Genomic DNA, 17,568 nt, shown 5'->3' on the forward strand with positions numbered 1-17,568 from the left:
GAAAACTGGCAAGCCGAAAATGGAAAGAAAGAACACCTGCCGAACGCTAGAGTAAACCATACGCAGTTGCAGTAAAATGGCAGATTAAGGATGAGATCATCCAACTTGGAGAAGGAATTTCCGAAGCCAACATAAGCCCGTAGATGAGTCTGCATACAGACTCACAGGCAGAAGCTTATCAAGCTACCGGAGAATATACTGCATTACATCATAGATGAGCTCAATCCACCCCTGACCATCTTGACCTCTTCATTGTTTTTCTCTGAATATGCTCCAACTTCTTATTTCAAGCTCTGTGTTTTAGAGTGAACAGCCCATTATTGTCTGCACTATTCCAATTTCAGTCCTGCCAAGGCCCTATATAATGGCCCCATTATTCATAGGCGGTAGTGTCATTATTACTACCTTTCTAGACATACAAAGATGCCTCTGTACAGCCCTCTGGCCTCTTAGGTTATTCAAAATAAAGAATTTTTCATCCCTTGAATTTTTAAATTCCTTCAAGCTCTTACCTTTCTATGTACTGTAAGAGTATCCATGACACCACAGAGTGTCTTATTTTTAGCATTTGTATGAGTTTTAAGAAGCTGAGAGAGAGCAGGTCACCCCGAACAAGACAGATGAGCAAGTGACTTCATGAGAGACAGAGAGAGAGGGGACTAATGTTTAAGTACTTCAAATATATAATTCCTCTCATAACTCCTCCCACCCTTGCTTTTCCTAAAAGTCCTGAGAGTTACAACCCACTGGGTGCAAAACACTGCTGTAGGGCAAGGTGACGGTAAGGCACTGAAGAGGACAGAGGCTGCACATCACAGCAGAATGCATCTGGCACAGAGTCAGGGTCTAAGCAAAAGGGGCTTTTCCTGTAGGTCCAATACCAGTTCCCACTGACCAGGCTCCCTGAGGTTGCTCTGTGTATATACAGGGAAACCACACTGTGTGTGACTGGTCTTGTCATTCTAGAGAGACACAGCAAATCCTGACTCGTGATACTTCCTGCATAAAATCAGTGTCCTGCAGCTCCACACTGGTCAAGCTGATTCCCATCATGTTCGCTGTCATTGTGAAACATGGATCACAGGACTGTGCCTCAGGTCTGACATCAAATGCCAGTTTTGATCGGTCAGAGAGGAAGACAAGTCAGGATTTTTAATCCCACCTCCCTCATGCTGATCCACTGTCATTTCCAGAATGCCATCCTCAGCTATGCTCTTTGTTTTGGTGAAACCAGGTAGCAAGACTTTCTCAGACCTCCCCTCCACAAGATCAAAAATGCTTAATTTAATATATTTAATACTCCGATACATGCAGACAAAAGGCTGTTATAAAGTGCTAAGTATAATCCTAACATTTCCCCTGTACCATGTCACTGTTTATTCTCTGAAGATGATAATTTCTCTCTTGGTGAACTATCTGGCATTTCAGCCTATTCCAACTCATCATCCTTTCCTTCCACCCACATCCTGAAATTCGCTAGATCATTCAGAAATTTCAGTCTCTCTGCTCTGAAATATACTATCTTTCCTGGCCAAATATCATTGGAGGACTTAATCAACTTGGTGTTTACATCTCCCTCCTTGTAATGCATTACCTGATATACTGAAAAGAACAAGTCCCAAGATGAATTACTGCATATTTGATACCCCACTCCTTTTAAGACTATCTGCTTAAGACCTATTTGCTGTTTGCCACCTGTCAGCATTGACTTTCGTTTTTTCTTTTTTTTCTTTTAAACGCACTGGGCTGTATACTGTTACGTCTATTGTGAAAGTGCCCAAAGATCCCCCTTTCTTAGGAGAACTTGGGCAAGTCAGTTTGTCACCTTGTGACACCATCTACCTGTTACAACAGAATAGTTATATCTCTCAAACAGAGAAGAGCATTGCAATGACTTCATTAAAAGACTGTGAGGCCCATAGATACATCTATAATGGTGGTCATAAACCCCATTAATATATGGATCACAGTCCTTAATGAACAAATAAAAGGAAAGGAAAAACAACATTACACAAAGCAGTGTTTCTAGAGATTGACTGTTTCACAGTTTCATCCATCTAACTGATGGCTTTTATCTGCAGACCTGACATACGCAGTTTAAAAAAGGGTAAGCAATAGCTTCTTATCTCATTGGAGAAGTCTTGCCAAGACAAACAAGTGAAAGAAAGGGTAAAGATGACTGTGGATAAAGGCACCAGCCCTGTTATTTCCATTGTTAATTCTATTTCATCAGTTTGGTTACCCCTACGTGACAGTGTTCAAATACTTCAGTGCACAGGGTTTGCTACCACCAGTGACCCAATGATAATAAAACTGTACATGATTTAGAAGAACTTTTGATATTTTTTTTTCTGTGAACAAGTTTTATGGTGCGGTGCCCTTAAACTTTTACCCTCCATGAGACCTTAAAGTGCAGGGAAAACCAAACCCCCAGACTCAGCAAAATCAAGACACTCTTTATGTTGGGTTTTTTTTTTTTGATGGATGATAAATATTTCAGTCATGAGCCTTCTCCTTGGACATCACAAGAAGGATGGAACAGGGGAACGAGGCAATTTTAATTGGCTCTTAATTGCCAAAACATTTCCACACGGTGCAGATGCTATTCACTGCTGCTAGAATCTGAGTGCAGGGCCAAATTAACAGCTAATTCAGTGAGGAGGGTTCATCTGACCATGTATAGCTGGCGTAGCCGATGCAGAGATAAATGAATTTCTTAAGCTGTAGTGATGCTCTTTAGAGTTGCTTGCAGTCAACCTGCTCTATTTTGGTACCAAATGACTTGAGAGAACCAGCCCAAATTTTGATAACCACTGTTTGCACCAGTCCCTTCAAGTGGATTCCTTACGTGCTAATCTGCACCAAGAAAAAGAAAAGTTGACCATCAATCACTACACAGAGAGTTCCTGCCACTTAATAACAGGCAAAATGCATATAGACATACACAAAGAATACATTCAAACAGCAAAGTCCTGCTGCAGATGGGGCAGGAAAAGCTAGAGAAGTTCCCCATCTCAGAAGTGCTGGCTCTGAAAGAGGGAAGCAGGGGCTGAGCCCCAGGGGACAGCCCTTCTGCTGCACTTAGAGCTTGGAATTAGATGCTCAAGTGCGTGCTAATGGTACCATGGGTGAAAGAAGCCTTGGAGATGCCAAACTCACAGCCGGTTTTCTCCTGGAGACACAGCGATCAGCAAATAAATTAGCAAGACATTCCTTAAGCCCTCCTCCCCAACACAAGACAGAAGGAGCTCAAGTTGTCTGTCAATACCGGCATCACCTGCCTGTCACAGAAGAGCAGTGCCCAGAGGCTCTCATTACAATCAGAGCCCTACGCAGCTCAACAGGCTCATTTTATTTTGCTCTGTTGATCCCATAAGGTAAACCTGTTCTTTTGAATTAAGGTATCTTTCTCTGTGTAATACGTGGACTGAGCACAGAACAGAAAGCTGCATCTGTCTTTTCCTCCTTCCTGGTCTCCTTCTCTCCCACCTTCCATCCTCCCCATCAGACCACGCAATATTCAGCATCACTGCTCCCTTCCAAGCCCTTCAGAAACCAAACTTATATTAGAGTTTTTTCTTTTGCTTCAGTTTATCAGCGTTTGACACACGTGAGCTAAAGCAAAACTTCATGTGTTCTCCTTCAAACAAAACAGCGCTGACAGAGAGGCTGGCAAGTAATGACTGTCCTTCACAGAAAGTTTGCTCTTTCTGGAGGGAAAGGAGCATAGCATTTCACTTGGACGTAACTGACATATGTAACCAATGGCTTTTACACTCTTCAGATCTGCTGTGATCCTTCAGGACAGCAGCCCCTGCCACTCCCACTCAGAAAGGCTGGTGCAGCAGCTGAATTGCCTGGTGTATCACCCTAATGGATTTTGGTACTTCCTAGTCTTGCAGTTTATACTAAAATTTTATGGAAAGCCTGATTTCAGTTCACAACTCTGCCAGATTTTATCTTTACCATCTTGAACAAATTGCCAGGCTCCTAGATTTGAGCCAAGTGAGTGGGATCTCTCCAACGTACTTCAGACTCTTACTGATGGAGTAATCAGCTGAAATCCTAGAACTGCTTCTGTTGAAAACTGCAGTGGCAGGAGATACTGTTGGTATAATCTTCAGATCTCAGAGCTTCATCTTCACAGCGCACAAAAGCCCAGTACATCAGGTTTATGACACCTTCACAAAATAACAGTACATCTACATGATTTGCCTCATCCAAGTTGAAAATACATCCGGGGATGAAGCACAAGAAAATAAATGGCCCAGTTCTGCCACCATCAATTTGCCCTTGCTCTGGTATTAGTACTACATGATGGAGAAATCATCACAGACCACTTTCACTGCTCTATTTTCCCTTATAACATAAAAAATATGGCACAAAAAAACCCCCTACAAATAGCTTTCAAAGTATTTTGAGATTTTTGAGAGGATGCAAATACCTTTATTTTGGAGAAAACGCTGGAAATAAATGCCTACATTTAAAATATTGTTTAGGAAGCTTCAGCTATCCATGCAAAAAAAGTACATTATAATCTATTTTAAGACCTTCAGAATTGGTTTAGCAGAGGGAAATTGATATAATAAAGAAATTCCGTCTTTTGTGGTGATTTGTCTAAAAGAAGAATTAATTATACCTTAAACATTCAAATATTAGAAATTATCAACAGCAATGTATCTAAAAACCTATTTGATGCTGTAAAGACATAGTATACAGTGAAGGAAAATACAAAACTATAATATCCTTAGGTAACATCACAAAGCACCACGCAGAGAAAAGCAAGACCCCAGTCCTCAGAAGTGCTCATGCATTTGGCTTTCGTTAGACACTTTTGAGTACTTTTTGAAACCAGAGAGGATACAGAGAACACTCACACTGAAACTCTATAACTTGCAGTATAGGTTGTTGTTTCCGCACTGGTCGAGTGGATGTGGGGTAGGACAACTGACCCTGCTCCCATGCGGTTTTTTTGGACTATGCAGAAATTTTGCCTTATACAAGCTCCCAGAGGTATGAGGAAAGTTCCTTGCATAGTTCTAAATGAGTTTCAGCTCTACACAAACTTAATTTAAACCTCCTATTACAAAGATACCTTGACAGAAATATTTAAGATAATTAAGTCATAAAGCAAAGTGTTACATGAAAGCTATCAGGCTCTAAAGCAAATTATATTAGTATCTTTTCTTTATGGTTGATGCCTTTAACATAGCTTTTTTCATTGCTTTGGAGGGAGAAAAAATGTCACTACATTCATGATACTAAGGGAAAGCATTGCTAGTCACCTCACTTGACACATGTAATGCCTTACTATAGGTGCAGACGCTTAGACTAGTAATTTTCTGACAAATCTGAAACACAAAATTCTTCTATTAAAAAACAACCACCAGGAATTCTGAATATCACCCAATTCATCTCCACCATCCAACAACTCAGTAAATACCTTCTATTCAAACAGCTTTTGTGTTAGGACTTATCTACTTTAGTCTTCAATTCTGCTCATGAACAGCCTCAGCTAGCTGATTAGGCAACACTCAGAACAGATTTGGCAGCTAATATCACGGGGCATTGCTGTTCTGCAGCTGCTAAGAATGTTTTCCAGCTGCTAGCTGTCTGGTTGTTCAAAAGCACTTGTGATTCTTACAAACCACTTGACGTGGTCATAGAAGAACTTTCCTTGAGGCTAGACTAGGGCCGCTGGGTACAATCTCCCAGCAGCCAGCTCCCATCCCCGTGACTGAGGATAATCAACAGCTGGAATAACATACTGTAAGATGAGATGGATTTTCTACCACTGCCAGTTTTTAAGACTTGATAGTTACTTCTGAGCTATGTTCTAGCCTAGATGCTGACACATCTTCCTCCAGGAAATGCGGTTGATATACCTATTTACTTGGGGATGGTCAATTCAGGTTGGTCCAGTTGGCATCCCACAGCCCAGATCTCCTATCCATTTCTCAGAAGAGACAGGAGATGGCTGTTAGATCAACATGTGCTTCTTGCTGCCTCTAATGAGCTAAAAGCATAACTTGTTGCATGAAAAAGAAATATGAAATGTCTCCCTCACATACACTAAAGAGCCTGGCACTCAAAATTGAACACTCCACCAGTGCCACCCACCAAAAGGCTGCTAAAACTGAAATCTAGGCTCATGTCCTGATGAGAACAAGCCATCCTTGCCCATTTTATGCAAAATTAGAACATCATAACTGTATCCTCTGGCTTGAAGGTTCATGCTCCCTTCTGCTCTTACACAGAGCACACACCTGTTCTACCCCAGGGGCAGTGCAGTTTATGCTGTTTTCTGAGGTATTAAAGGGCACAAAGAGGGACTTGTGGTACAGCTAGGACATTTATCTAACAGTTTTCCTGCTTCTTCAAACCTTGTTTGGGGAAGGGCCAGAACAGCAGTGAGTGTTGGTAGATTTCTGCTCTCCTTAGAGGTCAGGAAATATAGTTTTTGCTTATGTCTTACATGAAATATAAAGGAAGACATGGTAGGAAACTGCTTTATCTCTCCATTTCCTTCACATGTTTAGGGGCATAATATTGTCCATTTTCCCCTTTATTATAGCTGGAATCTTTCCTTTCTCCCTTTTTCACCAAGACTCACAAACTTTTGTTTGTGATGCCACGTCCTTTAACAGGTTCTGTGAAAGAAAACAGCCTCTGGGGTCCCACACTGAAAGCACGGGGCTGAAAATTAAATTGATAATGAGCAGACAGGTGTATAGGAGTGAATGAAAGATGCTCTTCCTTTTTATCCATAGAGTCAAGGAGGAAGTTACTACTGTCAACAATCACAACTCTTTAGCACTTGTTTTTCTTTTTCATGAGCCTGGTGCTTGGATTTCTGTGAAACTATTTTTTAAACTAATATAAGCCATTATTTTTAAAACTATATTGGACATAAGGGCAGAAGAGATCATTGTTACTCTCTCTTGCATAATGAATCAAAGAACTTCACTAATAATTTCTGCATCAAACTACTGTAACTTCTGTTTGAGCTGTTTAAAAAAACATCCTTCAAGACATCTGGTGGCAGATAATTCCTCACAGCCTCACACTGTTGCTCAGTAGTAGGCAAGTACATATCAATTAAATCAACAGGCTTTAGCAAGAAACATGCCCGTGCTCCCAAATAGCAGAATGAAAATCAACTGTAATGTTTTATCTTATACCATTCACTGTCAACAAAGCAATGATGTCAGCTCCCAAATATTTCAAAAGGTTATGGCATCTTTTATTTTCAGTCAGCCCTTTCCCCTTCTCAGTTGGGAGTATTGCAATGTTTTGCATAAAACAGTTCATGACAGCTAATGAGCCACAACTATGCTACGATAAATGGAGCTAAGTTTAACGTGCATTCTAGATTGCTTGGTATATAAAATAAAGTATATATGCACATGGAGTTTTGATTTTGCATCAAAATTGCTTTACGGATCTCTGAGAGGATACAGGTTTTTCCCCACATCTCTCTACATCTGGAAGATTTGTACTTGTTTCTTCAAAGTTTCCTAGACTTCAGGTCTGAGCCCTGTTGAAGTTAGCAGCAAAATTCCCCTCGACTTTAAGGGGACTGGTTGACTCCGTGTTGTCAGTACTTGAACTCAAGGCCTTTGGAAACAGAACAAAAGTGTCTTTCTTTTGCACTAGAAGCTACTGGGGCATTGTACTGATATTCTAAACAAATATAGCCTCTGTCTTGAGGAATTTATGACCCACATTTGAGTTTAATGTGCAGTCTTAAATATTTCAAGATATTGACTTGGCCTTGTTTGATATTATGTGGATGTATCCACACGAGTCTCTGTAGGATCTGAGCCCACATATGTAGTGCAGAGCATCAATTACTGTCCTCTTTCTTCCCATTTTCATTACGGTTTCAACAAAATCTAGATCCAATACTTGCATTTTTAGTGACTAATTGCTCCTATAGCATGACTGTTTTTATATAAACAGCTACCAGCCTCTACCGCATTGCCACTGTTGTTCTTACCATTTGGTAACAATCCCAAATGGCAGGAAAATGCCCTTTCTTATAGTGGAGGTTTCATTGCGATGGAGCTCAATCCTGCACTGGTCTGCAAACGCTGCAAACCACTGCAAGTCGTATTAAATAAAAAGGATGAAAAAGAAGAGACAAAATCACAAATGACTAAAAAAACCTTATGAACGTTCTCTATAAACAGCTTGAGATTCTTTTAAAGGTCATTACAGATTCCTTAAGCAGGTATCCCTTTTTAACAGGTAATCAAAATTCTCTGAGACTCAGATTTTCTGAGGGCTCAGTGCTGCTGGCAAGCTAGCTAGCTTCTAGCCTGCATTTCGAAATAAATCTTGGAGCACTTCAAAACCAGTAATTTTCATGCTTAATATACAATGCTACACAAAGCATTTAAAGTGCTTGTGTGGGCACTTCTGAAAGGCTCCTTCACTTGGCACTTTCCCATCTGATTTCAGCAATATGGGCAGGCCACGTGTTTTTTGCAGTGGAAAACAGGATAGATGTTATTTTAGATGAGAGAGCCAAGTGCACACAACAGAAAGGACTGTGGAAGACATGATTTCTATTTCTGGCCTCGTACCCAGGAGAATTGTTCCTGGGTGACACTGGTAACTCACATCAGAGTCCCATGCCTCAGTTTCTCCTCCATAACAAGAGAACAGTCTCTGTAAAGCACTCCACAGAAAGCCTTTTATGGAAAATCACTCCGTGAAAGTTCTCACCTCTTTTTAAAATTAAAAATGTCTTTGCCTGACGATGAAGACTCAGTGACAAACACATAGGTCATGATTTTTCGCCCTCCTGAACACCAAGGAAGAGGTTGCCTTTGTTTCTAATACAAACTGAATTGTGTTTCTAGGCCACGATCCCGCTAGCTATTCTTGTGCATACTTAAATCTGGGATTCAGGGGGAATCTCAGCGGATGCACTGTCTGAACTTCATCACTTCCAGAAGCCACAACCACTTAGACACAAATTATTTTTCTCTAAAAGGAAAAACATTCTCAAGACAGCTACAAATCAGGTAGAAGTTTTATTCCTGAGATATTATTTAAGAAATATTATCAGTTTCTTGGCTTTGCTCTCGAGTTGTAGTAAATTGGCATGGATCCATTACAAATCCATTATCATTAAAATGAGTAGCAATTGGGAACCAGATGGCACAATGGTTTAGGGCACTAACTTTCTGCTGCCTATTTGTCTAGACTACTCCATGATGAGAATTGAATAACACCATTTGGCTTTCTTTGAGTTGAAACTTTTGGCAGCTTTTCAAAGATGACCTTCTAAAATATATATTTGAAGATACATATACATATATATACATATATATACATATATATAAAAAAGGTTCCTGTATTTTCTGGGTTTTTTTTAACATGAAAATGGCCGATGTTTTTGTGCATGCACAAGAAGTTTACCTTAATTTACTAAGAATATATGCCAAAGAAAGATTTTAAGTTTATGACAGATGGAAAGTAAATGCATCTGGAATTCTCTGTTATTTCATTACACCTGCCAGGTTCTAAGTTCACTTTTTTCTTGAAAGTTCAACACTTTGTCACTCTATTTAAATAATAAGGTAGTGCTCAATTTACACTGTCTCCCTATTTGATTCCAAAGAAGTGCTGTTATTTCTTCAGGTACACATTAAGAAAACAATTAGCAAAAATACTTTCTTAATTCCTGCTCGTGTTTCAAAAAAAAAACAAAAACAAAAAACAAAACAAAACAAAAAAAAACAACAAACCCAAAACCTCCAGCTTTAGAAAGGTTTTTAAAAGAGAAAACAAATTATTAGGGACCTTTTAAGTAAACCTCACCCTACAAGAAAATTTTTAAAATTTAATTTGTTCAAGAAAAGGATAAGTTTTAAAATTGCCTCCAACCTCTTGTATGGAGGTGTCATTTCAGATGCTACAGGATTTCTTGCTTAGCAAAAAACGGTATAGTGAGATGGCAGAGACTGGAAACTGAAGTTAAAGAAATTATCGTAATACATACGTGAAGTAATTAACAATTGAAACAAGCTGATGTAAAGGCTTGTGAATTCTCCAGGTTTTAACATCTCAATTTAAAGGCTGGGTGTCTTTCTAAATTCATGCTCCAGTTGAACGAGAAGCTTGCTGCAGGGATTATCGGATAATGCTCTATGGCTTATGTTAAGAAGGGACTCAAATTAGCTGGAACATAACAGCTCCTTCTGTTCTTAAAATCTGTGAATCATCCAAGAACTTTTCCACCAAACCCACAGAAGATAAGAATGAAGACTGCAAATATTTCTGAAGAGGGAAAAAAAAAGAAGCAAATAATCCCTCTAAAAAAATCCACATATGTATTTGAGGATTTCAGCAATATCTTGAAAATACAAGGTACATCTGATCTCTCAAGTCACTTGTATACAGAGAAATTTGCTAGAAAGCTGTAATGCCAGTAGCATTTCTGGCACATCCCTCTCAAGCGCTATTTTGTGCAGTGTCAGCCTCTCTCCTGCCTCTTTCACCCACCAACCTCATTCCTCACTCTCACACTTCTTTTATCACTTCCCTTATCATTCTGCTCTTTTGGTTTTTTTTTTCTTTTGACATTACCAGGCCCAGCTACAAGAGACACTTCTCTCTAGTGTTGCAGGGCACACTTGCACACCCTTCCCTTGCGCACACATCATGGGCGGTCAGGTGGAGGCAGCAGAAGACCAAAAGACCGTGGTGGGTCAGAGCGATCTGGGCCCCGGCTGCTAGCGCCAACCATCCTGTCCCAGGCTGACCCCTACGGCCCAATTAATGACCATAACTGTGTCTTCTTCAGGAGCAATCATCTGTAGCCTGTGTGAGCACTTTAGCAGCTCTCGCATTTTATGACTGAATCTGTGTGATAAAACTGTAGCAATCTCATGGGAGAAGCAGGCAACCAAGGAAATCATGAGCTTGAAACCAACATGAGGAAAACTCCTATAGAAATGTGCTGAGAGTGAAACTCTGAAAAGGATAACTCAGGATAAGACTCATTGCAACAAGTTTAGTTTGTTGGCAGGCCTGATCGTGTTGGTGTAACTCACCTCGGCAGGCTCATGGAGTGAGGGAGAGAAGGAACAAGCTGCAAGTATGTCTGTGATGTGGTTCATGTGCTGATGCTCTTCCCGGGTGGGTGCACTTGGAGGCTGCTATGCGCCCCAGCCTGGTCGCCTGCGCACAGCTGCAGGTTTATTCTTAGTTTCAGGAATTCGAATCCTCATGCACATGGCAATGGCTTCATGTCAGCTAGGAGACTGATTTTCTCCTCAAAACATTTATCTCTGTGGATGGATGGATTTCCTGATGAGGTGGATGAGGGGGGTCTAGCGATGTCTGATTTCTGATTCATCTTCTGACAGTCACGTCACTTGACGTATCAAAAAGACTTCCCGGGATTAGACTGGTCTTGCTAGTTCAGTAGCTTGTAACTATGTGCAGTGCAATATGTTTAATTAAGAAACTCTGCTGTAGGCATTTATGGGAGAACATAATTCCATATTCCATAATTTTTCCAAGACACAGTTACATTGTCATGAGAGTGAAGCCTAAGATAAAGCCAAGCTCCTTCTGCTCTGCAGTCTTGCAAATAAAAGTGAAAGGATGCATACTGCGGGTTGAGCTGACTGGGTGGATGCTGTAGCGATGTGCTGGCATAGTACTACATCTCAGCCTGCAGGCTGTGATGAGAACTGGTTCCCATGATGCCACACTACTTGTGGACACACAGTAATAAGTCCAGGAAGTCAAGGTGATGTGCTGTGTGGCTTTACAAGCCTTAAACTTTTTAAACTCAGGCCTCTCTATAATCTCCTCTACATGCCAGAGAAGGTATTTGCTCCTTGGCTAAGCCAAGACCACCAGAATAACCCCAGGCAAAAACAAGGACTATAAAAAGGTCCTGCATTCCTCCCCTCATCAACCAGGAGCACAAAGCATGTTCCTCTGACATATTTACCCTAGAAAATCCAGAACAATGTGCATACATATTCTAGAAAACTTCTTCCAGCTATTCCAGTGCACGGACATCTTCTCTGAGAACAAGCACATACCCAAAATCATCCTGCTGTTCTGTGGGAAAGAGTTCAGGTCTTAATATAATAAATATACAAGAACACAATTCAGGCCAGAACGTCAAGGTTTCTATTTCTGTCAAAAATTGAGGGATTGTATTTGCTCATTTAGCCTTTAATATTTATTACTATGCCTCTGAATATCCTGAGAGTTGCAGAACATCTTCCTATCCAGTCTCCTTCCTTTGGGCATATGTCTCTTAAATAGGTACAAACTTTTGTCCTTTCTACCTTCTAAGCCCTGCTTAGTCAAACTATTCAGCTAAGTCATTACTAAAATGTCTCTATTTTTAACCTTCCATATTCTTTGAATTTCCTTAAGCTTTACAAGCTCCAGCTTGTGCCCCATGACAACATCTCATTAAAATGACCTCATTGCTCAGATTCTGGTAGTAAAACCAGCCATTGCTCAGCTGAAGTCAATGATGTGACACTGATTTATGAGGCCTGTCTGTTTGTTATCTTTATTTCTGTTAACTGACCTTTCAATGGAAAGGAGAATAGGGAAGGGAAAAAAACTGGTATGGGAATAAGACAAAATATATTTTGAAGAGGAACAGGTTTTCTACCTTGCTGAACACAAGTTGTCTTCACTTGAAAGACAACCTCTAGGAAATCAGGACATGTCAATAGTCTTCAAACAGTTTCTAAATGAACTATAATAAATTTATGTAACAAGCAAGAAAATTTGCACCAATTAATGATGCTATAAACAGAAACCTATTCTTTTTAAGAATATACGCAAACTTCTCTTTCATTTAGGTGCCAAAGTTTGGCTGGTTTTGTATATTAGAAGAATTAATCTTGCCAATTAATGTGGCTAAAAACATGTAGCATTTTGTGATGCAAGGCCACTGTAACTTCAAATAGCAACAGAACTCCATACTATAAGCTATTTGTTGCATTGTCTTCAAAGAGCTGAAGCATCCACTGAAGAGAAGACAACTGGCACTCATTCACCCATGAATCTGACAATGTGTAGTATTGCTAGTAGACTCTACTTGCCAAGAATGCTAGTAATAAATTGAATGTAAGGAAATGGAAAGTCAGGCGCCTTAGGAATGATTTATATAGAAATAAGTCTGTTCTTTGAGGAAGAAGAAATAAACTAGTTTCTCAGACCAGTCTGACAGTGTCCATACCATAAGTGAAAACATCTAAGCCGAGCAAAGCATTCCATGCCATGGAAAAATAACTGTTCCAGTACTCCGAAGGGTGAGGAGAAAAGTAACAATTCATGGAAGTCCTAGTGAAACAAGTAGACCAGTCCATCCAGATAAGGTGCCTCCCACCGTTTCATATATTGTCCCTCTACAGTATTGCAGTAAAACAGTGACAATGAATAAAGCAAACAATAAATTCAGGGGGATAAAACTCTGTCTCCTTTGAAGTCAATGCAAAACTTCACCACTTTCAGAATCAGGATTTCACCCTTGAGTGCTTTTATTTTCAAATATTCACAGCGAGGATGTGACTGGTTTTCAGCACTCAGACCCGCTATTTGTTGCCTGTTCTTAAAAAAAATTGTATTATCAGATTTTAAGAGCTGTATTTAACCCTTAGCTCCACTGGCTTCTTATGCATTTCAAGAACCTGATAACAAAAATAATTAAAATATGTTTCTTTGCTTACTCCCATCATCACTGCTGGACTGGCTGCAGACATTCTTTCTTCCTTCTCCTCCCTCTGTTCATCTTGCACTAGACTCCTTTCATTGCTCACGCTGGCATAGCTAATGAGAGGACTATTTCTTGTTCTTTCCCTTTCACTGCCTCTTTTTTACACTTAGCTGAAAGTGACTAACATAATAGCAAGGAGCATTTATTGTTTCATTCAGGTATGTCACCTGGGAGAGGAAGAGTTTTCGTTCAGGATACTCAATACAAGCAAGACCTCCTAAACACACAACACTACTCTTTTGGTTTGCCTGTACATACATCCCTAAAAAGGGCAGAAAAAATGATTTTTAGTGCTTGCAGGCTTCCAGAGGGGAGCCTGTAAAAATCCAAGGGAATCTGTCACCACAAATGATGGAATCCCACAAGACAAGAGTGGGGATTAGCCTGACAAAACATCTGCCTATGTCAACACGGTGTCAAGTGAAACAGAGCTCCACCAGACACTGATCCAGGCAACTTAACGTCTGCACTCTGCCACCACCTCCCTGCTGACAGCTGGGCACGCTTGCAAAGCATGTCTGCTTCCCCCTGACACCACTGAAAGACTGCACAGCTCAGTGCAAGCGGGGCTCCCTGACAGCTCTGCCTTAGGACTTCACACCAAAAGAATGTACAGTACTATAAATGCTTCACTCTCCCTCGCTGCAAATAGATAAAGATTTGATTTCTCCCAAGAAGACAATCTTACTTACTTGGGATAGCGCCTCTGCTGAAAGATGGGCAGAATCTCTGCATCTTGGTTTGAATGTAGAAGCAGTAAATCCCGAAATCTTTCTGTCAGGACAAAGAAAAAAAAGAAGAAAAGAAAAAAAAAACAAACCCAGACTGTGACTCTGCATGATAAGTTCAGGCCACAAGTAAGCAAGCAATAATCAGTGAATTCTCTTCTCCAGCACCATTCACCAGAGGACAAAGCTAAGAGTATAGGGAATAAGATCTATATATGCATACAAAACTGGTGCTAAGACTAGAAATCACTGTTTCCTGTAAAACTTTTTAATAATATTTCAAAATGTCTTTTATTTTTCACCCAGTATTGAATTTTTGTAGTGCTTACAATTTTCTGAGATCTGCATACAGGTCTTCTGGGTACCACACACAGCCAGCCATAAACAGTCCCTGCCTTGAAGAGCTTAGTCTAAACAGAAAGGAGGAGCCGCTAAGAACTCACCAGCCACTCAAGGATCACAGCAGTCTAAACATAGATTAATCAATTAATCTAAATTAAATTGCAGTGTGAGTCCTTGGGTAACTGATTCACTTGTATTTTCAAAGATTATTGGAAGACTGGATTGCTTCTTCTTCACTATTATGTATTTAAGAAACTACATTATAGGATCATCTGCAGTAGGTAAGGTTTTTGTAGCTTAGCTTCACCGATCACCAAGTGAAGGGGTGATTGTGGTTTGTGTATATGCCTTTCTCTGATGCCTTTCTCTAGAGGTGGTTAAATGCAATACATAAGTAGCATCTGTAGGAGCTTCTATCAGTATCAATTTCTCAGTTCCTGGAAGATTGGAAGCTCCTCACAGTTCACTTGTTATCCAGATTCTGGGATAGAAGGGCATTTCCCACCCAGGTCAAATCCCCTCGGCACACCCTGTAGCTCTCCATAGCATGGGACGTGCTCTGTTTCCTTCCTCTCCTCCATCACCTGCAACTTTTATTTAACCAGCCCTCCTGTGCCACAGAAACCTCAGACGCTGGTGATGCCCCTTCCACCTTCTCATCTCCTACTCTTCCTACAATACCTTAAAACTGTGGCTTGAAGCCTTCAGCTACGGGTTTTATTCTGCATTTGCTGAACCACAGTTTGTAGCCTGTGTTGTGTGTAGTAGCTATACTATGGGTTTCTCTAAAGCAGCTATCTTTTCCTGTAACTTTTTCATGCTAGGAACTGAATCTGAGGATAAGTGTAGTCCTTCCTCCCCTTGTCCCTGTGTATCTCAAAATATCCTCTGACACTGGGTTTACAGGTAAGGAAATGAAGGGACAGAAAATCAGTGGAGAGAAAAACTGAATCTCCCAGCTCTGAAAAGGAACCATAGCAGCTTTCTTACTTCTTACAGGTTAGTATATGATGGCTTTCTTAACACTCAGTTTTAGGTACTGTTATGTCATCCATTAATTCAGAAACAATTCTGCTATGTAGCCTCTAAAATGGAGGCCCCCCACCCCAACCCATGCTTCATAAAATTTTAATATTTGAAGAAAGCATAATAAATTCAGAAGAAACACTCTTTTGTTAAGGGCTCATTTTTAAAGACCAGTTTTCTCAGATGGTCTAATCTAGTCTTTCATCAGCTGGCTAAGATGTATTGCAAACATACCAGAGCAGATACCAGGATCTGCCAGTGAAGAAACAAGGGCTAATACTTAGTATATTCATTCTTTTATTTCTACACCTCTTCAGATTCTGTTTTGAAAGAAAGAAGCATTTGTACTTCCAAAATTCTTACTGCACCTTCAAAATGTGACTTAGCTTACACCGTACCTAACCAGGACAGAGACTGGATGTGGCCAACAATAATAAATGTAGTGCTGTGAAGGTGGAAATGAAACTCAGTGAGCACCTTTCAGGGAACAGCCTGCTCATTGTCTTGACAAAAAGCTTGCCATTACAGCCACTTCTTGACCTCTTCTTGAATTTTTAGGAAGGTGCAGAGATTTGCTTTTTTCTCAGTCCTCTGGTACATGGCAATATGCTTTACGCGGGCATGCCCTGTCATCCTTAAAGATGATAGGATATGATCTTCAAAAGCCACTGGACAAAAACTGAAAAGCTTCAGGAAGCTTTCACTGGTGCAAAATATCCAACTGTATATGTATCAAAGCAATGACATTAACTCCCACGCCTGCCTCAGGAATCTCCCAATGCAACTCAAGCTACTGGTGCATTTCTAGGAACCCTTTATAAAAAGGCTTCATATGAACAACAGCCTTTGTGAGTGCCTGGTGAAGGAATGAGAGGAAGTTTTCAACGGCAAACACTGAACAATAGCACTTCCTTCCATGACCTGAGGGTTTTGACCTCTGTAACGTGGTGCGAGTCACCATGATTAAGGATTTCTCTTTGGGGTGGTCTGATTTATCTGGTTTTTAGGACCTATAACTGGGCGCAACAGCAGTGAAAGCATGCGGAGATGTGCTCTTCTTCAGTTCAGTATTGCACAACCCCAAATTACGTGTAAGTGAGTGAGGCTGGTTTGGCAGACTTTGCAAAGGGCCTGTGACCCTCTGGGAGAGACAAAACCCATCTCAGTGAGGTGGCAGACATGTCCCGCTCCATTGTTCTGCCCAAGATGGATGGCACCCAGGCCAAGAGCCATATTCCATCTCTATACCCTACTCCGTGACTCTTTTTCTTGTGCTAATGCCCTTTCCCATTGATGTAGGCCAACTGGCTGCACTCCAGGACTCAATTCAACAAGCTGCAATGTTGAAAATATTTTGAATAGTAATGTGACAGGGCTGGCCACTACTGGAGTGAAAGCAGCCAAGTTATGGCATCTGAAATTGGCCTAAACAGCTTCCCTACTGGATCTTGTTTTAGTTAAAGTCAACTTTTATTTTTTTCCCCATGCTATGGCAAATTTCCCAGGCAGATGTATTTTCTTTTCACCATATGACTTCACTCTTTTTCCATGGCAACACTTAAGCTATACGGCAGCATTCCACCTCATCTCAAACACATCCTACAACTTCCTCCAGCACATGTAGCCTCTACGTCCTCTAAATCCTCTTAAGAGAAATGGCACACTGAACAGAAGCCTTTAGGATTAATTTGTCCCACAGGA

The 17,568-nt window shown here is 40.6% G+C and overlaps 1 protein-coding gene across 4 annotated transcripts in view; it reads right to left on the reverse strand.

Annotated features, from left to right (window-relative positions):
• NOX4 (NADPH oxidase 4) overlaps nt 1-17,568 on the reverse strand; it is a 113,110-nt gene that overhangs the window by 22,755 nt on the left and 72,787 nt on the right. For all 4 annotated transcript variants that reach the window (XM_075080995.1, XM_075080988.1, XM_075081000.1 and 1 more), the window contains one exon: nt 14,464-14,545. In XM_075080995.1, the coding sequence (XP_074937096.1) occupies nt 14,464-14,545 (82 nt within the window). The remainder of the gene's footprint in view (nt 1-14,463; nt 14,546-17,568) is intronic.

This window comes from Phalacrocorax aristotelis, chromosome 1, assembly GCF_949628215.1.
Source record: "Phalacrocorax aristotelis chromosome 1, bGulAri2.1, whole genome shotgun sequence".
Lineage (NCBI taxonomy): Eukaryota > Metazoa > Chordata > Aves > Suliformes > Phalacrocoracidae > Phalacrocorax > Phalacrocorax aristotelis.